Below are 26,282 nucleotides of genomic sequence, written 5' to 3'. Positions count from 1 at the left end.
GTGACTCTTTGATGGAAAGAAACAACAAACATATCTCCACAAAACACAATGCTTTAATTTTGACAGCCCTAATATATATATATATATATATATATATATATATATATATATATATATATATATATATATTCCGTGCAATTACGCCCCGTGCGTGTCCGGGGGGAGGTGCTCCCCCTCGGCCTAACTGTTACGCTCGCTGGCCTGTTGCCCCCGGAGCTATCTTATGATAGAGGGAGGAAGGGGGGGGCGTATGCGGCGCACCGCACGGCGGGGGAATGTGCTCCCACTCGGCCTAGGGCCGTTGCGCCCCGTGCGTGTCCGGGGAAGGTGCTCCCCTTCGGCCTAACTGTTACGCACGCCGGCCTGTCAATTTAATGCATGACAGAAATTTCAGGATTGGGTGATTTATTTACTTATAGTTGATTTATATAGTTTTTCTGTCCTTTACCTTTGAATATGTTTTTGAACAATGAAAAGAAATGTTTTTTTGTTTTTTTTCCCTTTTTAGATCAAACGTGGCTGTCACAGCAGACCAGGCGATGCTTACGAGAGACCCGCAAATAGAAATGAAACAGCAGACAGCACCAAACAAAAGTGACAATGGGATAGACAATTTGGAAACGCCCCCACTGTCAACTCCTTGTTCTGATCATGACGGAGTCCAAAACAATGGGAGCCAAGAAGACTGTCGAGGAAAAACTGAGGATGAAGGTGGAGGGTCTGGTAGTGGCCATTCTCACACAAACCACAATCCAAATGGTTGGAGTAAGCATTTCCCTCCCACTTCCATACCACAAAACTACAACAATAAACCCCCTCAATCCCAAAGTCACAGCACGTCTACACCTCAAAGACAACCAGAAGGAGGTGTCAACCCGCCCAATGACACAAGGGAACAGCACCAGAATGTGGTGCTGAGGAGGGGCTTTGTTCCAAGAACTGCCCCTGAGAGAGTGGCCCAAAGGAAAAGCTCAATGGCACAGCTTCAGCATTGGGTCAATCAGCGGCGGGTCATGGTGTCCCAAGAGGACATTAACAGGTATAAATACCTTAATACCTTCCTCTATGTTTTTTAAAACGTCCAATTAACATACTGAGAAATATTTTTTATTTTTTTTTCTATTTGGATTACTGATTCAATTTTAGACAGGTTTGATAATTATAGAGTACCAGGTGAGTTTAGTTAAAGGGAAATTACAAATATTTGTTGAGAAAGAAAAGGGCAATGCTTTTCATGTAGTAGCCTATCAGGGGGGAAAGAAGCGTATTTCTGCTGAGGAGAAGTCATTAAAGGAGAAGTCAACCCAAAAAAGTTTTCTTTTCAAGAAAATGTTCTATGCAGCCCCACTATGGATAACGACCAATCATGGCTCAGCTTCAGAAAACATGTGAGCCGCGATTGGTTGTTATCTGAGCCTTGAGCAACTGTGATGTCATTTTCAGTCAACAAAAAGTTGGAATGGATGAAAAGCGGCTGGATTTTCATGCTGAACTCATATTCCACAAACGAAATATTAATCAGAAGGCCATGTTGTTCGTGAAGGCGCATAGAACGTTTCATTGCAAATCATACTTGGGAAGTTGACTTCCCCTTTAAGAAAACTTAAACAAAATTATACTGTTAAATGATTTGTTTGTGAAGTGCAACTTTTTGAACTGTCATGCAAATGTATACACCGGGGCTGACTTTGTAATACAATATCAGATGCATTATTAGTATTTTACGACTTTTTGTTTTGCAATATCCACTTTACCTATCCACCAGAATAAAATAAGGCTCACTGTATATTACAATTGCAATTTGATTTTAATATTTGATGAATTAAAAACGATGACAAGTTGTTGCTATGCTGTAGAATCGTATGTGGGATTTAACGTCTGTTCCCTGCTAACATATTAGGTGAACGAAAATATTTCTGAATGCACTGATGCCTTTTACTATTCTGTAGTGGCACCTACATTATGTTATGATATACAGTATTTCTATAACTATACTTATTGTTACTGACTGATTCAGTTTTCCTCCTGTTCTTCCAGTCCATCCCATTACTACCCAGCAAGCCAAGGATTGAACAACTATGGCTACTCTAGTGGCCCCCAGTATTTGGAGGAATATCCGCTGTACCCACCGGGAGTCCGGCCTGACAGTATTTGCTCTGTCTCTACTGTGGGGGGATATGACCACCGCTGGACTGTTGAAGAAAAGCGCCGCTCACTGAGGGATGGGCCTCACCAGTTCTATGGCCCGCCGAATCCCAGAGACTCTTGGGGACCGCAGTACTACAGTGGAATAGATAAGTCTATGAGACGTCTTTCCATCCAGCCGCGTTCCAGGTCTGTGCCCAGGTCCCCATCCTTGTCCTCTGGGGGGGCCTACTCTCCAGTATCACACAACTTTGCTTCACCGGCTCGATCACCATCTGCACGTTTTGACCGGTATTCGGGGAGAATGAGGGATGATGTCATCTATGCTGATCCGTCGGTCTATAACCTAAGGAGATCGCTCAGTTCGCCAAAGGTGAGAAACATATCAGTGTCTTTGTGGATGATTATACTGAATTTACTTTAAAACGCAATCAACTGACATTAGTTTTGAATTTTAGGTTCAATTTTTAGAAGGGGAGTGAACAATGAATGTGCAACACGCAAACAAATGTAATGTCTATTTAGTTTCCAGATTTTTGTCCTAATTAACCATAGAAAGAGAAGAATGAGTGAAAGATTAATGTTGTGACCATTTTCACATTTCTCCAGTCTAACGTCCTTGCTGTCATTCTTACTTCCATTTTACTCTTTCCTCATTATCGTCTTCCCTTCCTTCAGTATGACTACTCTGGTGATAGGAGGTCCATAAATCAAGGATTATACCACCACAACTATCCCGCATCCCCTTCCATCCACAATAAAATGGTATGTGCTGCCAATGTGCTGCAATGCTTTTCAATCTAGATAGCAAAACAGAACATACAGAAGTAGTCTTGAATATAATGAAGCTTTGTCTTGCAGCAGCTAAAAGTAAGCGCTGTCATTATAGCCATCGATGAATCATTGCTTCCAGACATTCTCCCAAGTAATTCTTTGTACTCAGTTTCAAATATGTTTTGAGTGTACGAGTGAGTGTCTGTAGCATAGTACAATCTATCTATAAATATAAATATCAATGTATATATTTTTGAAGATGGCATCAATCAAGTCAATCTGAGCCATGATGTGACAGTGCCAGGCAAAATGGAGTGATTATTCCATTTACACTGAAACGTACAGTAGCTGCTAGTCAAGTTACCCGAATGCAGGGGTGGGCAAACTTTTTGATTGGTGGGCCAAAATGGGGTCTAAAATTTGACAGAGGGGCCGGACCAGGACCAGATGGATGGAGTGTTCAGGGAACCTCACCTCATAGGAAAAAAAAAAAATTGAAATGAAAGTGAACATAAGCATTACAACAATATATATGTCTTTGAGTCACTGATGGTGTAGTGGTACATTCGCCTGAGTTGTGTGCGGGCAGCGTGGGTTCAGTTCCCACTCAGTGACAGTGTCTAAGTCTCCCCTGTGACTGGCTGGCAACCAGTTCAGGGTGTAGTGCTCCTTTCGCCCGTAGTCAGCTGGCATAGGCTACAGCACCCTCCCGCGACCCTGTACAGGATAAACGGTGCAGATAATGACATGACATATGTCTTTGAAAAACCACAGTATTTAGAAAATAAAACATTAGCAAGGTTTATTGATTAAATTTTTTTCAAATTCGGCGGGCCGGATTAAAACGTTTAATGGGCCGCATGCGACCCCCGGGCCGTAGTTTGCCCACACCTGTCCTAATGGCTGCATGTGAATTTAGCACGTCTCCATTATGAAAATCTGGTGCTACCCGAGCACCAGATTGCAATAACTGGTGAGTCAGTTACGTTTCGAAGCATGCCATATAGATGCCAAAAGGGTGGCACGAATCATTGATGCTGATCTATTTGTGGGGTACATTACTTGCGTCCTGTAATGTTGTTTGGACTTGCAACTTATTTGTTGTTGATACTCCATTGATACTTCATCACATCTTAGGTTTTCATTGCATATCCATTTGTTGTCATCGCAATGCAACATGCCTCCATACTTTGTTACCAACCCTAACCCTCACAACACATTTGTTTGTTGCATAGCTATCAGTCTGTCCACTGACATACACACATAACGTAAATGTCAGTCTGAGGAAGCAGATTGCAGAATATCATAGTTCATTTGGCGAAATCAACATTGCAGCCACGTGGGTAGGCAGTTTTGATTTCCGTGAATAGCAAACCATCAGCCAGCTTCTTTTTGTACATCAAGTCTTCATTTCCACATAACAAATATCGAGAATGCCAATCAGACTGATGCTTTTGATTAAAGCAAAATTATCTTCCTCACATTGAGATAAAAAAAAAAAGCTTCAGATGTTTACATGGACAGGAATAACTTGACTATTTCTTATTAAATCAAACCATATTTGGATTTTGGTTTTGCATTTCAAATAATTAATTCATAATCCTGATTACAAAGCATAGACATAGTTAATATATGCATGACACTGCATGCCCCTGTCACTCATCAATCCATCTGTCAATTTCATTAGGTCTGTTGCGTAAATAACATTTCTCCTTGTGTCCAAACTTTGTTTTTATCATCATCTCCTTTCCAAATTATTGTTGGCATGCATAAAATGGTGTTTACAAAACAGTCAAGTACTGTACATGCCAAATATTTAATCAGATAATATTACATTTCCACAATACAGTACTTAATTTTCAAGCCCGAACAACAAAATGAAATCATCTGTCCAATGAAGGCGCTTGGGTTGCTTTGTTTGCTCTGCTTCAGTCTGTTCTGAAAATTGTCTGTCAATGTCGCATGTTGTCTGTGTGCTCACCTTATTTATCACTGTTGCTGCTGCTTGGTTCAGGACGACATATTAGATCTTCAACTCCAACGCAACCTGGATTATTTAGACCAGCAGGTAGGCGCACGCATCTGCATTGTTTGTAAAACCATGTGTCATACACAGTGTCATTCACTGGAAATACACACATTGTCAATACTTCATCAAGCCATCTTTGACTTTCCCAACTCCCATATTAGGAATATTTAAATTTGAAAGTTGAAGGAGTTCCAGTTGCCTTCAACTCAAGGTTGTTGTGAATGTGAGGTGTTTGTAATTTGAGCTGAATCTTCAGGTGCTGGAGGGAAGCCGGTTAATTGGTATGGTTACCCGAAGGGTGGAGAGGTCTTCCTCTGCAGCAAAGCTCTGCATACAAGTAAGAGAGGAGAGAAATCGCAGCAGGGAGGCAGGCTGCTGCTAGCAAAACTGCTTTGTTTGGCAGGTTCAAGTTTAACCAATGATCAACGAGATGAAATGATACTTTGTAGTCCCGACAATATTTGGGAACTTTTGAGTAAAACTTTACAGCATCAGAATCGATCGTCATCCTCATTCAAGGCCAAACAACAGCAATTCAGCAAATAATCTACTCTTTCCTAAGCCTGCCTCTCTTTTTGTCGTATTTGTGTCTGCATGCAGTGTTCTCCTCATAACGTCACGCTCATTTCTTTCTGATTTTCATCACTATTAAATTTGTCTAATCACCTGTCATCTTTTGTAAAATTAAATTTTTTTTGTCCAAGGAAAATCTATGTAGGTATATCACAATTTTGTGAAGCGGTCAGAATGAGAAGGACATATTTCCAAATGAGACTCAATGGGATTTATTGCTTTTTAGAATGAAATCACGATCTCAGACAACGCGAATTCGAGATTGTCAAAGCTGCGTTTTTCTTCTTCATTTTTTTTTTTTTTAAGTGCTCTTCTGCCCCACGCTCATAAAACAGGTCAGACTAAACCAATGCTGGTCTGATTATTATAAAAACAAATAAATAAATAAAAAAAATCAAACCTTCAGTCTGTCGCCGGTAATCTGGAAGTCATTTCTTTTGAGGCTGCTTGAATGCTAGGTGCTAAGATAGCTCTCGCCGCAGCAGCACGGACTTTATTTGTACTCACTGATGCTGCGTGATGTGGATAATCTCCTCCATGGTGACAAATAAACAGCCCCTCTAACAAGTTGTGTTTTAACCAAGGAGGAGAACAAGGAGTCGCTAACCGCTAAAGTGAAATACAGAGTCAAGAAAGACCCAAAATAAGTGCCAAGGTGTATAGTTGATTTTACACAGAAGTCTGGCTGGAACCGCGTTAGGGCGTAGCGGCAGCAGCTATGAATAGAAATATAGTATTTCAATCACGACAACATAACATAAGACCGGAACACGTAAATGGCCAACATTATCATGAAGAAGAAGGTTCAATGTCAAACGCAAAAAAAAAAATTCTATATAATTTAAAATTTTATCTCATTAATAATATTTGCACTATTTTGCTCCACAGATTTCTGAGTTTTGAGATCTACAGAATAATAGGACCCAAAATAATATTTTTAATCAATTTAGTTTTGGCGAAGGACTTTGTTTTTTTTATTGACATAAGAAAATGTTCATTAGTACAAAATGTAATCCATTTTCATTTACAGAATTACACATTAATACAAAACTATACTTGACAGCAAGTACTTTTTAAAAACTTGAGAAAGAACTGTCCCGCTCACAAAACATCTTTAGTGTTCTTGCGTTATGCAGTAATAGCTTTAAAGTGTTTTTAATGGTAGAATGCAATTTTCTGTAATCTTTGTAAATGTCACTGTACATTGTGAAGATATTGTGACGAAATTGCTATATCGAAAAATCGCAACACAGTATATCCTAAAATCATTCAGCTCTATTTACAAATGTAATTTATTGGACACTTTTTTTGTTGGTTTATATATGTATGTCCTGCCTTTATAAATCCAAATGTGCTAACATTTTGCGAGACAGTACAAGACTTTCGTTAATCTTTCAGGGCATTTGCGTGATTGGTCTCTTTGATGAGTCGTTGTTACGTCTGGCTTTAAAGAGGCTCATGCAAAGAATTATGTGACAAGATCTCATCTTAATTTAATCTGATACAGTATGCAAAAAATGATGAGTTGGGTACTTTTTATGAATATCGTCGGCCGCAACCCATTATTGCCTAAGTCATTTTTTGGGCCAAATTGAGATATGTGCAACACTTTACACTCCTTCCACTGAGCATAATTCTACCTTTCTTCCTATGTCCTTGACCAATCAGAACACTTTCTAGAATCAAAAACACTATCTACCTGAGACATCTCTGGCTTAGGCACTTTTGATGCTGCAAACAAAATGGCAGAAAGCATGATAAAGTCATAGGTGTCGACAAGTGAAGCAGTAGCTCTTCTTTTTTATTCCTTTTCATCTGGTAAGAGTTCATGTTTCTTCAATTATAATACAGATGCTAAATATAATTTCAATCATAAATGTATTAAGAACAATATATTTAAAATTACTTATGCCCACATTGTCATTGTCACATTGCCAGGATGGCCGAGTGGTCTAAGGCGCCGCGTTCAGGACCCAGTCTCCCCAGGAGGCCTGGGTTCGAATCTCGAATTTCCCCATTGTGGGACTAATAAAGGCAATATTAGGCATCTGACCCTTTGCTTAAACATCCACAAGTCATCAAATGGCGGAGACCAAAAGGCATTATCTGTACCATATAATCATCATTCTAAAATGAGGCTCCAAAGATTAGTTCTGTGTACAGGTTGTTCATGATGAGCTTATTTTGCTACCTCATGACTGAGTATGATTGGAAAGTACACTACTGCAACTACTTCACTCTCTCTCTCTCTCTCTCTCTTTCTCCATGTCGAAAAAGTCTGCATATTCAGTCAGTTGGGAATTTTATTTTATTTTTTTTTAAAGAAAAAAGTTAATTTCCCATCATCCCAGGGCTCTAGAATCATGCAATTATATATTAGATTTCTTCTGTGGACTCTATTAGATTACTCAAACCCAGCCTAGACGCACAGACCGTTACCCTTGAGATTAAGGTCCTGAATAGTGCTTTGTAACAGCTCCAGCTGTTGTGAAATGCGCCAAATAAATAAAGTTGTATTGTATTGCATTGTTATTGTATGGGTGTGAAGGTCTGCTGACAACTTCTAATTCTCATTTCTCCTTGAAAAGATGATTATGTGTTGTACTTACAGCTGATATGTAAGCCTTGCATGCATACAGACTCACACACGCAAGTACTTTTCCTTCCAAAACATGAAATATGATCTTAATATAATATCTTCCTTGAATTATGTATTCATCTCACTTCACATACAGAAGTCCACTGTCCAAGTGTTTGTTTTGGTTTTGCTGTGGGAATGGTTGGTTTAAGTTAAAGTCACTTTCCATACTAGGCATCAAGCACCCAGCAAAGTTTTGGAAATCATTTTTATCCACAAAACAATATTATTCTACTCATTACCTTTATTTTGTGTCAATAATTGGATTTTTAATTTGATGTCTGGAACAATTTTTTTTTATCATTTTTTAATCAATGTGTTTGTTGTTTGGTTTTTTGTTTTTTACTCGCGTGTAATGGGGAAGATTTCATGTATTTGTGAGTTAAAATATAGTATAGATAGAGATCATGAACAACATGAGCACTTCAAATTGGAGACTGTATGAAATATTAAAGTGATTTACCAAATATAACATATACAATGGTGCTTTGAGATACAAGTTAAAATTTTTCTATGACCACGCGCCGTCTAAGTCACCATCCCAAAACACCCTAATTGTTGCTTGAGTTTTTGATCAGGAAAATGTCACTCTATATATTTACTTTATCCAATAAAAACAGAGTAAGAACATAATTTAAATGTAAATAATAAAATTTGTGCATCACGTTGTACAATTCACCTCATTGGACTATTCCTTCAAATGGATATCCAAGGAATAGTCATGCAGACACAAGTGAAAACAAATTGTGTAACGTTGTAGAACAAATCATGCCAAGCTGCGAAATAGCAGCAAACTCTTTTTATTAATAAAAGCAGTTACTGTTGGCCACAACCATGCCCTGACAACCAACATAACGTTGACTAGAGTCAGTTGAAAATGGGTTTCTCCGATCTCGCTCTTCTTTCCTCCCGCCTTCTGCCATCCACCCCCTTGTTGCCTTCACAACCTCTGCAGAGAACAGGAACCACAGAACTTATAAACTATTTACAAAGTCGCTAGATTAGTTTTACAGATACTGTAGGTGACTCTGTCAAATTTCCATCCATCCATCCATCTTCTATACCGCTTCTCCTCACTAGGGTCGCGGGGGGTGCTGGAGCCTATCCCAGCTATCTTCGGGCAGTCGGCGGGGGACACCCTGAACTGGTTGCCAGCCAATCGCAGGGCACACAGAGACGAACAACCATCCACACTCACACTCATACCTAGGGGCAATTTAGAGTGTTCAATCGGCCTGCCATGCATGTTTTTGGAATGTGGGAGGAAACCGGAGTACCCGGAGGAAACCCACGCAAGCACGGGGAGAACATGCAAACTCCACACAGGATGGCCGGAGCCGGGATCGAACCTATGCCCGATGCCTGTCTCTCACTGTGAGGCCATCGTGCTAACCAGTCGGCCACCGTGCCGCCCTCTGTCAAATTTATTCGTCATTTTTTTCCCATCGCTTAAAGGGTTCTAAAACTGCAACTATTGATGCTAATTATGGGCTCCTCCTTATTAGGACAGGCAAAAATATTTGTATTTTGTTAGACAACGAGGTGGCTGACAGTTGTGCTAAAACGGTGAATGCTAAATGCTATCTTGGTTCACAGTTGAACAGCTGTAAACAAGTGAATGCACCAGATACGCCAATTCGTCGCTCAACATTCCCGATGGGTGGTCACAGATAGCCATGGTTATTGTGTCCTATACTGTTTATTTCACCATGCACGGTCTCAACACTGGCTGTTGCTAGTTAAAATTTTTAAATGAGAGGGAATAGGCAAATAAGCACATTTTCATGTGTTCTATCCACGTAAACTGCACTGACTTTCTACGTAATCGTGCCCCAAGAATCGCGCAACATTGACTGGAGCATTTAACGGCTTGAAGACTCGGTTGATGAATAATTTACTGTGAGTTCTCTGCCAGCATACACTGCCCAGGTTTTGGCATGCAATCTCAAGTTTGTGCTTACAAAGCAAAAATCGACAGGCTGACGGCTCGTATTTCGAAAAACTTAAACGGGTGACTTGTATCTTAAGGCCCCAAAGTACCATGGTTTAGAAAGCAAAACAAATTCCCACATTGCATTTTTTCCCCATTTGGTTTATGCAGCATTACAACTTTTTGGAAACATTTTTTTATTTTATTTTATTTTTTTAAATAAAAGCCTTCCTTTCATGTTGAGTTTCAACATATGTTATGTTTTTGTTTTTACAGGTGCCTCCTTTCCATGATGTCTATAGAGAGTTACACCCAACACTGAAGCTAAATGAAATAGAAACAAGTGTAAGTGTCATCCCGTTCACACTATAAAAGAACTTGCACATTTTCAAATAGACTTTATGAGCCAAACTTCACTTAATGGTCAACATTTGGGATACCGGTCATTTAAATGAAAATGGAATACAACGCGGCTGGTCCCACTGTATTAACCAAGCTTGCCAAAAAAGTACAGTATGTTGTTATTTGTCTGTGGGAATGTTTGCCAATCATCCAGAGAAGCAATTCTAGCATTTGATGCTACAAAATGCCTGGACTTCTCTTATCCATATATGCAAGTCATTCTGAAACATTAACTGGCCTTATACCCAAATTAATTACACAGAGTCAGAAGCATTGAATTGTTTTGAAGAATAAGAATAATGATACTAGGACCGACTGCTTAAGTTGTCCATGAATTAAAATATTCGTCAATACTATTCATATTAACATTACTTCTACCGTCTGTACAAGTACGATGAAACTGTGTTGTGCACTACGCAGTATTGTGTGAGTGTCTGTGTTTTTGTGTGTGTGAAAGTATTCCATATTTGTTTTCATCACAGTTTTTGCTTGCTTGTTTGACATAATCTCTGATACAGAAACTCTTGGGCCGGCTGTGTGAACAGAATCACATTGTGAAAGATCACGAAGCAGTTGTCCACAGATTGCGAATGGATAAGGTAAACAAAAACATTTCTTACATCATGCTGTGCCCATAACAGTGTTCATAAATTAACTGCTTTATCATTAAAAGAGTGTGGAGTAAAAAAGTCCATAAATATTCTCATTGAATGAGCACTTTCCTACATAAGAATGCTCATGTAACTGAGATGGGGTCACTCAAAGGTGTGTAGTGAATTAATAGTGACTCGGGAGCAATGCCTGTCTACATTAACCCGAGCGCCTCTCGGGGCACCATGTCTATTTTTGGATTGTTTCTCAAGGTAAATTCTGGGGAAAAAATACGGTGTTAAATCAGTCTTTGGAAATGAAGAGGCTACAAGAGAAGAAATGTGGAGTTCTTTTGACCAACTTTTGACATGCTTCATTTATTAAAGTACAATATCTTATTTTTTTCTGCTATTTTCCTCATTAAATTTATGAACTGCAACATTGTTTAGAAGAGTGGGAACTGAGTGAGGCTTTGTATAGGAAGTATATGAGGGCAAAAAAAATTAACCTCATCTTTGCAGAAATGCACTTAGTATTGAGGTGATTGTAAAGTATCCCCTGCAAGGGAACACTGTACATACTGTTTTGGCATCAACATGACCAAGAAATAATTATCATAGTCTAATGGATTCATCAATGCAAAGTTAGCAGGATAAGCACTGTAAAATGTTACACAGCCATGCATTCATAGAACATTTCAATGTAACTGTCCGAAAAAAAAATAGAGTTCCTAGCTGCAGTCCCCATGTCCATCACTTGGGGTCAGTCTTGGACCAGCAATGCCAAGCTCAGATCAAAGCAGTCGCTCTGTGGGGGAATGCAGCTGGGCTGAGGTTTATGACTTGTCCTCTTGGCTTTGAGGTCAGAAGATGCCAGAATGTCTGAGCAAGGAGAATCAGAATATTCAACAAACGTTAGGGACTTTTCAGGTGACAAAGCAAGTCTCCTGATCAGGTGTCTGTGCTTTTCTGAGAAATAGAAGACCTCCATCCAGCAGAGAGAAGGGCTTCCGTGGTGGTTCGTCCACTTTGTAAGGCGGGAATAAACATGACATGGAGGTCTGGAAGAATGACGAGACATTGTCCATTTTGCTGGATATTCATTACAATCAACATGCTTTTTTCCCTCATGCCGTTTTCAATTACCGTTAAGTGTTCAGGATTCACCAAAACACATATTTCTTCAGTTTTTCATGTCATGGCAGCAAAGGTGAAGCATATTTCTGTCTTTTAGTGTGTGCAAGCATTTTATATAATATATATAAAACACAGTAATAACTTTTTCCTCAGAAAAAAAATGGTATTACACCAGCTCGCCATATGTTAACATCACGTTGCTATTGTGGTTCCCATTTACAGGACAGCCTCGAGGAGGCGTTGGTGGCAACTCATCAAGAGATGGAGAAGTACCATAACCAGCCTGTGGCCATGGAAAAGCTACATATCAAAAAGGAAACATTACAAAACCAGCTTATCAACATCAGAGGGGAACTTTCCCAGGCCTCAAATGTAAGACAAAAAGCTTCCGTGCCAGATCCTTCGTTTTACGTGATAGGTTGTTTTTAAAAATTTCAAGGTTAAAGGCTCCGCCGGCCCGTCTTGAGTTATTGATAGTTTGTGACTATCTGGTGTTCCCATCTCTGTGTCTAGTTTTGTATTCAGCCTATACAGCGCACCCGCAATCCCCCTGGTTAATTTTAATGCAAGGTGGCCTGTTAGAAATGGACGTGACTTCATGTCATCGAGTTGGCTTTTCCTTGCATGTTGCTATTGAGTGATATTTCAGATCATTGTTGTCATATATATTCCTTAGGGGCTGGACTCATACCTCAAATCCACCATCGCTGTTCATCAAACATTTAACTACAGAATCCTGCATCCATTCGAATGCATTATTAATTGTACTTTTGCGAAAAACACATCATAGTCTATCATATGGAACATCTAATGTGATCAGGATGTAAATGAAGTGCGTTTTTATAGTGCTTTATCTACACTATATGTTGTCCAAAACACTTTCCCAAGCTTCAAATTTAGTTTTTTTAAACATTATTGAGTATACATGCTCAACACAGGATCAACCTTTAGTTAGAGATAGTTCTTTACTTAAACGTAAACTATCGAACGGCAGAACTCAGTTATCTTCCAACCGTCCATCCATTTTCTCATGCGCTTATCCTTTTGGACTAAATTAAAAATCCATCAACTTGTTGGCTAGCTCTAGGCTAACTGGTGTATTTCATGTCCTCTGTGGCAAGGAGCCAAACTCCCTTCGTCTGCCACTGTGACGGCATTGGGCAAGCAACAAAGTAACTAAAGATGAAGGCGTTGGCAAACTGTCTAGTGACGCTTCATTGACGGCTTAACAGTTGAATTTATTGATCGATAGCCGGCAAAATATTGTCAGAGACACGCACACTCCCACATACACATGTCACACATAGATGTGTGTGTGCGTATGTCGGATGTAACTCAAATCTGGAATTACTCATTTGGGTTTGTTTTTAACGGTCAATTACTGCTTATCATTGTTTTCCATACGCTTTGCATTCCGCCATGATAGCTTTTTCATGTGCGATCAGGTTCTGCCTGCGGCAGCCAATAACTATGCAGACTCACCTTTCACCAACGCTTTATCATGGCTCTGCTTCCAGCAAACCAAGAAGGAGAAAGTATGTCTGTGCGCATTAACTGCCTTGGCGTCTCGGCCAGAAAGGTCCCACAAGCTATTATAAGCTTGCTTTACATTACATCCAGTGTAACCAAAATACATTTGGATGCAATTTTCCTTGATAAACGATATATATTTTTCCTTCTGACCACCACTGGTATACTTTAAGGAATGGTTTTCATCATTGTCATATACCTAAAATGGTTTAGTGAAGAACAATGGCACCAATTGTATCAACAATTCAATCAGAGAATGACTATACAGTGTACTTACAGGCTTTAACTACCACTCGTATGGAATTTGAAGCATTAGAGGATGAGGCCCATGCCATCCATGGAGACCTATGGGAACAACTTAATGCAGGCGTCCAGGTAATTGATAAAACCTTCTATTTTAACATTTCAGATATAATTTAATCTGAATGTTGACTGGAAAGATGGAGGACCTTTCTGTGGGGCTGTTCGTTTCCTTTCATTCAGTTTTGTTTATGCAATATTGAACACAATCATGCAATCCTTCAACATTCACAGATAGAAGTAGGCTGTTTAACATGTTTTCAAACTGTATTTATTTATTTTGATTTCTTGTTTTGGGGGGCAGAGTGAATTGGTCCGAAGGCACATTCAGAAAGAGTTTTGGAGAGTCCAGGATGTATTAGAGGGCCTACACAAGAATCAGTCATCCAGAGGCACTGATACAGCAAAGCACAAAGGTATCATCAAAAATAAATGATGTGGTTTACTACAACTGCAAGTGTCTCAGTATCACCTTTCCCACTCTTTTCATCTACAGTGGCCAGTGGTGCGACAGGGTCCTTTAGCACCAATAGTCCAGCCAGTCCCCTCAGCTCAGTAAGCCTCACCAGCCCTCTCAGCCCTTACTCCCCAGTGCCCGGCTCCCAGGTCTCCCCCTCTAAACAGCTGGGCCCGGAGGTAAGCACCGGACACACCCAGCAAGGGGGCAACCCTTTTCCAACACCTGTCTCGCACTCTAGAACCAGATCTATCCCGAAACCTCGTCCCCAATCTTGTATAATGCCTCAATTCAATGCTGAACCCAGGGCCAAATCAAGACCAAGAAGTTATAGAGAACCCGACAAAAGCATGAATGCCGAAAATATGAATAAAAATAGCTGTGAAACCCATGAGTTTCCCCGTTCTGCCCTAGTTTTGCAGAGTATGAACGAGTCTTTGGGTAGATTGGATACTGTGATTGAGGAAACTGATCAAAATATCACATGCAGAAATAACTTACAAATTAGCAAGTATGTAAACCCTTCCAAACCCAGACATATTGACTTTCTCCAAGTACAATGCCAGGACTCTACTTCCAGACAACAATCAGACTTAGCACAAGCCCACATGCAACTCCAAGATTTTAGTTGGTTAACCTCAAATATTTGCAGGCAAGAGGTCAAAGTTGGTCAAAGAAAGGATGTATTTCCTGACACGATCCATGCATCTCCTTTGTTAGTCGGATATCCAAATGGTCAGCAAGACCTCCTACCCAACAGGCATTTTTCTATGCCTGAATCCCAGATCCTGCTTTTTCAGGACATCTTTCAAACTAATGTGTTGACATCATGCCATGGCCCGGATCTTCCAGTTACTTATTTTAGAGGTGATCACCCTGAAACTCAACAAGAACAACAACTCTTCCATTCAACATGTAATGCCAGCATGGATGCGAAGATGCTCGCTCTCCCCTATAATCAAACAGAACATCACACTGATCCAGTGATTTGTATGGTAACACAATCTGATTCGGCCAGTCAGCTTTCAGATAAAGTTTTTATGCAGACTCATCTTTAAAAAAAAAAAAAATTAACCTAATTATTCTTATGTGATCGGAATAACCAAGATCAGAATCTGCCATCGTTTAAAATAATATCAGACTTTTAAACTCCCGATTCGTTGTATTTGGAATATGTGATAGATGAAAACAGTTAACACATTCACATTTGTACAAAGAACATATATTTTTGTGATCATTGTAATTCTATAAATTTGTATTCATACATATTTTTATACACGTTATAAAAATAGATAACATGTTAACGCAAATGAACCTTTAATGCAACCGTTTTTAGATGTGTTATCAATACACTCCATTCGCTACACACCGGGGGTCACAGTAGATATGGCTCTATTGCACTTTATCCCTTTGCTCAAATTGAACAATTTAAGATGATTATTTTTGCTCACAGCTGCACGTATCGCTTTCATGTATTTGCCCACTTGAGTCTTGCTCTCTCTCGCACTCGCTCTGTCGCTCACTTGCTCTCTTACTCTCAGTTGAATTCTCAGTTAAAGGCCAGTACACGCAGCAGCATTACAAGATTTGATTCTGCTCCGAGTACAATTATTTGAATTATATACCCGCGGTACATGACCAGGTTAGAGACGATTACGAGACGGACGATAAACCCTCTTCCCTCCTTGCTTAGTCCGTCGTTTTTACGAATAATTCTCATCCCCAAAATGGGCGTCCGAGATATAAAAATATTTCAGAATAAGAAGATTAGAAATCAGTGGCAGGTGCTGCATTTTGTACCTGAGCCTTCCATAGGGGACCTAATCCACCACTTAAAATATCACCACTTGCTTGTCGTTGTGAGGTTCTTTTTTCAGCTACCTGAAAAAAAGGAAAAGGGAGGAGTCTAAAAGCACAAACCACTCCGAGATTTTATCAAAAAGGATCTCTTTACAAAAAAACAGAAAGCTTGGAAGAGGACTGACAAAGTTCAACAAATGACACTGGTAAAACAATCACCAGGAAAATAAACACGAGAACAAAAAGCGCTTGCAGAACAAAGGTGCAAGGAAAAGTAATAACGAAAATCGCTTGTCTCAAAAGAACAAGGTAATCGAGTTCACGTAAATAGCAAGCTGAAAATTATTAAAATGACGAAAGCACTTACAGAAACGAGACATGACAACACAGGCCAAACATGACGTCAAAGCTTTCAACACTTGAGATCAATTATCGTGAGCAAGGTGAATAATCCGATGTCCAAGGTAAATGACTGAGATGAGGAACAGGTGCGCGACTGGATGGCACAACCCTCCAGCAAGTGATGACGTGACCCGGACGAACTGCTGGAGGGAACGGTTTTACAAAATAACAATATAACAATGTCTGGCATTCCAGCAACAGGACAGGCGTTTTGTGTGTTTGAGGTGAATACCATTATTATTAAAACAAGAAGCATCCACCACATAACTCCAAACAGCTACACTAGTATAATTTGGAGCAGTTCACAATACATACGTATGTAATAACATGACCAAAGCATTCAAAGGTTAAATTACACATCATATTCATAGATGCTAATTATTTATAGATAAAACCCACCATCCTTACTGCTCTTACCTGTAAGGTAGCTGTAGCTCTCATACTTGTTTCTCTCCAGTTTTGAATAAATGAATGTTTCATCATGTCCGACATTGGTCCTCCAAATTAAGTCAACCTTTGGTGCACATCACAAGACTCTTTAGCTCGACCGATCAGTGGATGGCCAAATGCCAGGGTTACTCTAAACCAGCTAACAAGTCTTAGTAAGTCTGAAATCTGATTGGAAAATTCAAAACGAGCCATTGTCAATCGTGTGTATGTGTCATGGGGAGGCACTTACAGTATGTGAGTGTCAGCCCTTGGCAGACACACTGACATGGCCACACATGGAGGATGAGATCTGTTTGGATAAAATTAATTTAACATACGCCGTACTGGAAGCGGGGGAGCCGAGAAATGGCAATTAAATGAGGATAAAAGAATGTTGCAAATAGAGAAATTCATAAAACTTTTCAGTTGTAAATGTAGATCAGTGCTTCTGATAGTGTGTTGTCCAGAAGAGAATGCCTTGCAGACCCTGACTACACACCATTAGAAACTGATGGGTCTGCTTTTCCATAGTTATGAGGGAATGATCCCAATGATCCCTTGGAATATACTTGTTTCCTTACTCCTGCATTTAGCTGGCTTGTTATCACTCCCTCTGATGCGCACAATTCTCTTGCTTCAACCCTTTCTATTTTTTTGCTTCCTTTCTTCCTTGCTATCCCCTGGCCTTCTGGTGATCTAGGAAAGTGCACCCCCAAGGCCCCCTCTCCCCAAGTCCTATTTCCCTTTGGAATCTTCCTCTACCTTTCCCCCCTCGATTCCCCCCTTGCCCTTCGACAGCACCATCTGGCTACGCAGCTTGGGCATCGATGATGGTTACTTTGATCTTGAAGATTCTCACGTCAGAAAGGTATTTTGTAGATTGCTGTGCCCCACCCTTAATGTTGTCCAGTATCATTTTTGGAATCCATCAAGTGTAACCTGACACTGTGGTCTGTATTTTTAACCTATTGCTTAATAGTATACCATTTGGTGTCAGTAGATTACCCCAAAAATGTCACAGAACACCAATTAAATCATGCTGGCTTTCATATGTATTCCAAATGAAATGCAATGCAATTAGAAAGGAAGGCTCTCCATGATTAAGGTGAGGCATGTTTTACTACCTAGGGATGAAATTTGTGGAACACAAGTGGCAGATTAATTGCGCACTAGCACCTAATGGATACATTTGTAGAGAAATATTTCATTTGCATTAACAATGCATTAACACATTAACATATTGTAATACAAAGATTTAAGATGCGTGAGCTGGTGTGATCAGCCTAATGTATTATGCAAGCATGTTCTAATCTAGAATGCATGTTGAAATCAGTTTAGTTATTGTACATCTTCTCTCTTACAGATTAAATTTGGAGATCAGAACAATATGAGTGAGCCACAAGACCAAGGCCCTGAAAGGCAATCCACCATGAATAAAGGTAGAACAACAAGCTTTCAATTGAGGTTTTCATGTGATAACCTAAACTACTAAACCAAACTCAGCTGATGATTATTATCCAGTGGTTGGTACAGAGTAACTCATGCGACGTGGGATTACACTGCTAACATGCCCTCTGGCATGTTTGAATGCTAGATGAAAGAAAAAAATCCAAATGCACAATAATTATGCTTTGTCATGCATGAGCCTATCTTGCTTTGAGAAGCACATAATCTCCTTTCCCACGGTTGTGACCAAATCTCATATTACTTTTAGTTGGTATTGTGCCTCCAAGAACCAAGTCTCCTGCTGACGAGTCACCTAGCTGGACTGCTGGAGTTTCCCGTCATAATGGGAGAATGCCTAATGGGATTTCTAGGGTAGGTCAACCAACAAAGTCAAGCTATGTCTTGCTTAAAGCTTCAAATACATCCTGTCATGTGAAACTGAATCCATGGATTGTGTTAGAAGCAATACAGTAGGGTTCAGTATGGTGTAGGTCTCACTGGCTATGAGCTAATATCTACAGGAAAATACCATTCGCGGTCAATGGAGAAAATAAAAAGATGGAAAACTAATAAAAATATGTTCATTATTAGGTCGGTAGGTTATCGGTAGCGGAACGGACTGCCCAGCTCTGCTTATTAGCAATTAGCATTAGCATATTTTTATTTCCCTTGGCGGGACATTGGGAATAGCAATCTTTCGTTGATGGGGCGACGAGCTTCATGAGTGGACGGAGCGCTTCGGTTTCACCACGCATGTCTAACACAAATGTTTTCAGTCCGTAGCAAAATAGCTTCACTGTTTCAATCATTTTGGAGGGCAGTATGTTTGTTATTATTGCATTTTTCCCTTTACAAAATGTATTAATGCTAAAATTTAATATAATTTCAACATTAAGATACAAAATAAAATATATATTTTTTCTAATGCAGTCTAAATACTTTCTGAGTCCACCACTCTTTTTGGCATTTAGGTATTCAAGATAATTTTGAGTTTTGGGATGTCAAATTGCATGTGCAGCTCTCAACCAATGTCTTTTCTCTCTGCGTCTTTGATACAGGAACGTCCCAAGAGTGCTGTGTTTCCAGCTGACCTTAGGTCCAAGATGAGTGTGGAGGAACAAAATGAGAGGATCCGGCGCAACCAGAGCAGTTCTGTACGAGACAAACGGAGGAGTCTTAATCTCACAGGCGGGCAGTCTCCAGCGAGCTACAAAGTGGTATTTACAACAGTTTTGCAAAAGATTTTTTTTAAACATATATTTGGCCAATCGAAACTGTTGAAAGTTGCTTGCTCTCTTTGACGAATTACAAGAGTTTCAGAACAAAACATTAAACTATTTTGAACAGCCTCGTTAAGAAAACCATTGGACCCTTGAGACAGCTTGAGCAATTCACTTCTTGAACAGGTCAAAAATACCAATGTACAGTCAATCAGTGTGTTAGAGGCTGCAAACGCTGGTCATACCTTTCAAACAATACTAACATTCTACTGTGATGGAGGGAATTAGTTGAATCAATTAGTGGGTTGTGAACTGAAAGTAAAATCAATAAGAAGGGCAATAATATACCGTAAACGTGTGTGTGCAGATTCGACGACGGCTCACAGCTCATGAGATTGACATCAATGACTTAGAAGCAGCTGTCAGGGGACCGGTACTGGAGTCACCTCGTGAGGAAATTGCCCGTTTGAGAAGGTTACAAGTTGAACCAGAACATTATGACCTGGATATTAACAAAGAGGTAACGTCACCACCTTTTTTACTGACTATGTGGGAAACACTTCTCAACATGATAAAAAAAACTGTGATGCAAAATTTTTCTTTAAAACATCTCTTTCTGTTAGACTTAATGCCTTATAGTACATGGTGTTCGTTCATCATCCAATCAGGAAATAGAAAATATATATCCAACTATCCATTTTCTTCCACTGCACGCATACACAAACGCACACACGCACATTTATTTAAATACAGTATACAGTGGAATGTTAATTTACAAATTACCCTTTTTAATGAACTTTTTAAGTGATGTCCACATTTTTGAAGAAAATCTGCTTTAATCCATTATACAACTCAGCATGGATGAGTGAAAAGATCAGTGTTGTGCTTCTCACACTATTTAACCATCATTGGGTCTGTGCGAACACATTGCAACTGTAAGGAACTGCTTCTCCAGCAGGGGCTGGGGAAGCAGTGATGATGGATCTCTTTAAGCGCGGATACGGGAGATGGGGTGCTTAACAGAAAGTTTATTAAAACACAAATACTCAAATAACAAAGGGGCGCGCAGCCGACAAGGTACAACATAAAGCGCTGGAGGGAAAAGCCACTCCAGGAAGAAAAACAACAACGGAACGAAAAGCGCTTGCAAATGCAAGGAAAAGAACAATAACCGAAATCGCTTGCCTCGGAAGGGCAAGGGAGAAGCCAATGGACCGAGCGAAGGAATCCGACAAGTACAAGGCGTGAGGCGAAGTCAATGGGTGAAGCTAGGGTCATAACAATCGGGAGTCGAGAAACGATGAATCAATACAAACACAGACGTGGTACGTAGCGTGAGCAAGTGGAAGGAATAATGACCCCTCAGCGTCGGAGGCTTAAATACACGGAATAATCATGGCTAACGTGACACAGCTGAGTGGCCGGTGGGCGTGGCTCTCCGGCCGTGAAAACATGGCATGACGAGAATGCCGGGAGGCACGCCCACGGGCCAGCTGAGAACATAAACAAACAAAACACGTGGCATGACAGGAACGGATCGTGACAGCAATAGTTGTGGGGGTTTTTCTTCTCTTAATTAGAGCTCAGAATGACTGAAATAATACTGTTGGCTGTAAACCCTGAACCCGAAGAACCCACATAAAACTCGCTGTCGCCTCTATGGCAACAAATGTTGCCGGTGAAGCCGGAAGTTCTGCTTACAGACACGTTCATTCCAATTCCACTTCTAATAGCTGTCGCCTGGATTTCTGATTAATGCGGAAAAAAAAAACAAGTTTTCCTGGGTCCTCTTTTGGTTGTCAAAAAAAAGAAAATAGGCAGACAAAAGCAAAAATCTCTGAATAAGTTCTTTTTGTAAGGAGACTCTTTATCAAAGGAGGAGCTGTAGTCCTCTCCTCCAAAATCAGCACTTTTTTTTTAAGTGTTTTTTCTTCTTCATAATAAAGTACATTTTCACTTCTTACAGTATATTGCACTGTTTGATCAACCACACAGACATTGACACGTATGCGTGTGGGTGTGTGCATGTATGTGTGTGTACACAGTCCTTTTATAATGATATAATGCATTGTAACTTTTAGCTAATGGCTCCAGACAAGGTTATTATCCCAGAGCGCTACTTGGATATGGAAGATAACACCCCTCTGAGCCCCGAAGAGCAGAAGGAAAAGCAGAAGAAACTTGAGCGGATTAAGACCCTGATTGCAAAATCCAAGTACGTCCATAATAGTATTTAAAAAGTTAATTGGAAATCCCCACAACAATTTAACCTCATACACATGCGTCCCTGACAAAACTGCTTTCTGTTGTGTAATTATACACGAGTATTCACGATTTGTAGGATAAAAAAAAGTTCACATGGTTACATTTGGTTCATTAAGGATATCTGAGTAAACAGATAAGAAATGTCTCCATTCTATTTGTTTTTCCAATTTGACCACAACAACAAAAATAAAAACCTGTGCAGTAGAATTGTGAGGAAAAACAATGAACATATACATTCCCTCTCACCTTTGTGTTTTTATTCTCACTTTGCTCACCTCATGTCAGTCTACAAAATGTTGTTCCTGCCCTGGATGGCCCTGTAGAGGGTGGAGCACCAGTCAATTCTCAGCAGCAATTGCAGGAGCAGGAGAAGCGCATTGAGATCTCCTGTGCTCTGGCTGCTGAAGCCTCTCGTCGCAGCCGCCTTCTCTCGGGTGAGGATGCTCTTCCCCACTTAACCTTTCTTTGTGTATCTCCATAAATATCGCTCAGGAAGATCCAGTAAAATAAAAAAGAGTGTCTGACATTTCTACAAACAGAGGTGTGCAAAGTTCATTTGATACCCTGGGGCCAAATGCTTTAGTTGATAACCCCCCCTCCCACTAGTGATGGAAAAATGAAGTTTCAAATTTGCTTCATGAACCAGTTGTTGTATTTTTTGACTCCTCTAGATGGCAATGTTGTCTTAAATAAAGCGGTTTAAGAAATGGCAAGTGAGTGTACATTCAACCCAATGGTGATCAGAGAGTGTCATCTAGAGGAGTAAAAAAAAAAATAACAACTGATTCATAAAGCAAATCTGAAGCTTCATTTTCCCATCACTACCGCCCACCCAAACACCTACAGTATAACCCGCCCACCTCCACTACCCACGGAGCATCGTCTACAAATCGAGAATGACTTTTCCCTCATTACAATGTAACAATTTTTTTCAGACACTGATCGAGTGCTGTTCTTACTTTACTGCAGGAAGTAGTCCTTCTAATTTCACTGTTTTAAAGAAAACAGTGCAGCACAACATTTACTGTAATTGCCATAGAAACTGCCTGGTGATAGAGGTCAGTACATTGTGTCAAAGCAGTAATTGCTTCACACTGTCAACTGACCTTGAACGAGTTGTAAAAGGGCGTGCAAATTGTTTTAAACAGATGTGTGAACCCAAACATATGAACAGACACAACCCAAAGTATATTGCTGTGTTTGCATGTCACAAGAAGGCGGGAAAGTCAGTTTTTAGCCACACTCAAGATGACGCCTCCTTTTGATTTGCCGATGAGATGTTTTGCGTTGCATTGTCTATATTTTTATGCCTACCTTCATTTCACTCCAGCCCAGTGTGCCCCAGATCCCCCCACTTCCCCAACCAGCCTGCATCCTCCCCCTTCCTCTGCTGACTTCCCCACTTCCTCATTATGAATGCCTGAATCGGACCAGGTAAGTGACTGTTCACCACACCCAACCTTTGTTCAGCCCTGTTTCCTTTCACAGCTTGGTTCACTTTTGTTTGACTGGCTGAAGAAGTTCAATTAAAAAAAAATTGGATTGATGTGCTTTTTTCACTTTCTTTTGCATTCACGGAAAATCAAGCAGTATAGCATGTGGCTATGAGTGGGTTTCATATACAAACCCCAAAAAGTTGGGATGTTGTCTAAAACTTAAATAAAAGCAGAATACAATGATTTACAAATCATTATTCAACTGAAAAGACAAGATATGTAATTTATTGTTGTTATTTTTCGTAATTTAGCTTTTTGGAATGTGTTGCATACATCCAATTCAAAATGAGTAAATATTAGCAAAAAAAAAAAGATGAGCGGCATTTATGAGTTTGAACATGAAATATCATGTTTTTGTTGTGTATGTAATTTCATATGGCTTGAAAAGGATGCAAATCATTGTATTTTATTTTTAATTATATTTTACACAATGTCCCGACTGTGTCACTGATGGTGTAATGGAACCCTTGCCTGACTTGTGTGCGGGCAGCGTGCGACCAGTTCCCACTCAGTGACGGTGTCTGTGTGTGTCCTGTGACTGGCTGGCGACCAGTTCAGCATGTCGTGTGCCTTTCGCCCGTAGGCAGCTGGGATAAGCTCCAGCATCCCCCGCGACCTTGTACAGGATAAGCGGTGTGGATGATGACACACAATGTCCCTCTTCATTGAAACTGATGTTTGCACAAATGCCTTGCACTTGATATTATGTCTCTTTTTTAAGTTCCTCATGTTTGTTTGCACATTTTTGACATTTTCACATTCAATTATATAACATACCTACTTGAGCAGCCCCATTCAGTTAAGAGAGCCAAGTGTGTGGTTTCAAATTAGATTTTTTTTTCGAGGTAATGGAGTAGGAATTTGATTGGTTCAAAAGCTCGGATATGTAATACGACTTTAGCAAACGTAAGTCAGTGCCACGCTGGGTAATTCAAACCATGCTTACACACGCCTAATACATAAAGTCTGCTTCATTCACATTGTAGCTGAACTGCGTTTGTGTGTTGACACTACCCTGGCCCGAGCATTAATGGCAGAGGTCCGACATTACGGCACATGAATGTGCACATATATAATGAATGTGCTTGTTCTTCCCATCAGCATTAATGATAACCAACTCATTGCATAATAGAAATAAAAATAACTCCTTGACAGAAAAGCCACAAATTCAGTACAATGTGAATGCATGGGGGGAGCGGGGGGAATGGCCACTGTGCCAAAGTACGTTTCAAAAATACAACTGGCTCAGTGAGAATCATCTCTATTGTATATTGATCAACCTGGAAACAAATATCAACAAAACCAAACCCTCTGTGGAACTAATGACAATGATTAGTACCATTTCACACAGAGGACATCTGAAAACGTAACCCCTTTCATTATTAATTCATTTACTTATTGACCCTCTTGCACCCTACAGCTCAAGCCCTGTCTGCTGTCAAGTTTGATGGAGCATCTTTTTGACGACTTACTGTGTTAAATTGAAAATGAAGATTACCTCAAACAAACAAAGTGACGTTAGCTTTTTTTTATGCACCCGATCCAACAAAAGCATGGCAAGCTGTCAACATCCCTATGAGGAAACAGAACTTCTCCACTTCAAAGAAATCTACACGGACTTAAAGATCAGCACGCCAACATTCAAGTCATCATCTTCTTCACCTCCAAACCAATGGCCAGTATACTGTACGTTTCCTGGGGCAGTACAAGAACTCTAAAGTGTAATATATGTCGGCCTTCACAATATGTCAACATAATGTAGCTCAGGACAAAGTAGAGGTTACTGGTGGACTATGAATGAAAGAAAGTTAGCAAACCAAGGTTGGATTCCACAATGAGAACACCACACCAATGTTTTCAGACTCAATGAGTTTCATTTGAGGTTGGGCCTTTAACCACAATGATAGACCGGAACGTTGACTACTGATCGGACAAAAAGCCTTTTAGTCATTGTGAAAAATAAAACCTTCTTCCGAACTCTGGTGATACCTGATCCATTCCTATTCTATCATTTTAAATGTAATATTAATAATAATGTCTAATTTATATCGAGAAACCCAAAGATGTTTAACATACATTTGTCCAGGCAACATGTTTTCCTGTAGCACTGACTTGAATAGTAGAATTGGGCTGCAAATATATCTTCACAAAGGCATTGTGTTCTTTTTCTCTTTGACAAAACGGTTGCATTTCTGTTTGGGCAAAAAATTATTTAAAAATGTGCAAGGGAACGAAATGGTTAGGCTAAGTGTAACAAATACATGTACTTTGGACCACAAATCCACCCAAAAATGTATTATTTGTCCATATTCATTATTTCATTTCTGGTGGGGATACAGTATGCCAAAATCTTAAATTAAGAAAAAGGGCAAGATCAAGGCAATACAGCAAACAAAAATACGAGTCAACTGGCTATTATGTGCAGCTCATCCACACACTTATTAAAATATATTGTACATACATATATAATACTGCTCAAGAAATTAACCCAGTGATTCTCGACACATTTAAGTTTAGAATATTTGTTTTAGTAGTAAGCTACACACGTTCAGTGGAAATAGAAGTGACCTTAGAAGTGGAACTCCAAAATTGTCTGTGCACGTTAGCTAGGAGGAAATACAGTATCTACAAAATACTGTCTCATAAGAAAATGGTTACATTTCATGCAAACATGCAGTGCCATACGTCTAAAACGTTGATACATTTTTGACTGGTATGG

The 26,282-nt window shown here is 39.8% G+C and overlaps 1 protein-coding gene across 13 annotated transcripts in view; it reads left to right on the top strand.

The window, feature by feature from the left end:
- Positions 1-25,723, top strand: part of plekha6 (pleckstrin homology domain containing A6) — a 79,418-nt gene extending 53,695 nt beyond the window's left edge. For 4 of the 13 annotated variants that reach the window (XM_088308280.1, XM_088308281.1, XM_088308282.1 and 1 more), the window contains exons 8-27: positions 509-1,039; positions 2,038-2,518; positions 2,824-2,910; positions 4,934-4,987; positions 5,205-5,285; positions 10,366-10,434; positions 11,010-11,090; positions 12,441-12,590; positions 14,028-14,123; positions 14,353-14,464; positions 14,545-14,684; positions 17,837-18,004; positions 18,500-18,575; positions 18,851-18,954; positions 19,641-19,799; positions 20,170-20,322; positions 21,884-22,017; positions 22,353-22,501; positions 23,398-23,501; positions 24,984-25,723. In XM_088308280.1, coding sequence (XP_088164406.1) covers positions 509-1,039; positions 2,038-2,518; positions 2,824-2,910; positions 4,934-4,987; positions 5,205-5,285; positions 10,366-10,434; positions 11,010-11,090; positions 12,441-12,590; positions 14,028-14,123; positions 14,353-14,464; positions 14,545-14,684; positions 17,837-18,004; positions 18,500-18,575; positions 18,851-18,954; positions 19,641-19,799; positions 20,170-20,322; positions 21,884-22,017; positions 22,353-22,501; positions 23,398-23,483 — 2,911 coding nt within the window. In that variant the 3' untranslated portion in view covers positions 23,484-23,501; positions 24,984-25,723. The remainder of the gene's footprint in view (positions 1-508; positions 1,040-2,037; positions 2,519-2,823; positions 2,911-4,933; positions 4,988-5,204; positions 5,286-10,365; positions 10,435-11,009; positions 11,091-12,440; positions 12,591-14,027; positions 14,124-14,352; positions 14,465-14,544; positions 14,685-17,836; positions 18,005-18,499; positions 18,576-18,850; positions 18,955-19,640; positions 19,800-20,169; positions 20,323-21,883; positions 22,018-22,352; positions 22,502-23,397; positions 23,502-24,983) is intronic. The other 9 variants (XM_088308290.1, XM_088308288.1, XM_088308284.1 and 6 more) reach the window with 8 other exon arrangements.
- The last annotated feature ends 559 nt before the right edge of the window (positions 25,724-26,282 follow it).

This window comes from Idiotropiscis lumnitzeri, chromosome 11 (assembly GCF_059441095.1).
Source record: "Idiotropiscis lumnitzeri isolate Australia: NSW breed Sydney's pygmy pipehorse chromosome 11, RoL_Ilum_1.0, whole genome shotgun sequence".
Lineage (NCBI taxonomy): Eukaryota > Metazoa > Chordata > Actinopteri > Syngnathiformes > Syngnathidae > Idiotropiscis > Idiotropiscis lumnitzeri.
Note: the sequence above shows the minus strand (reverse complement) of the source record. Positions and strands in the feature narration are given on the sequence as shown.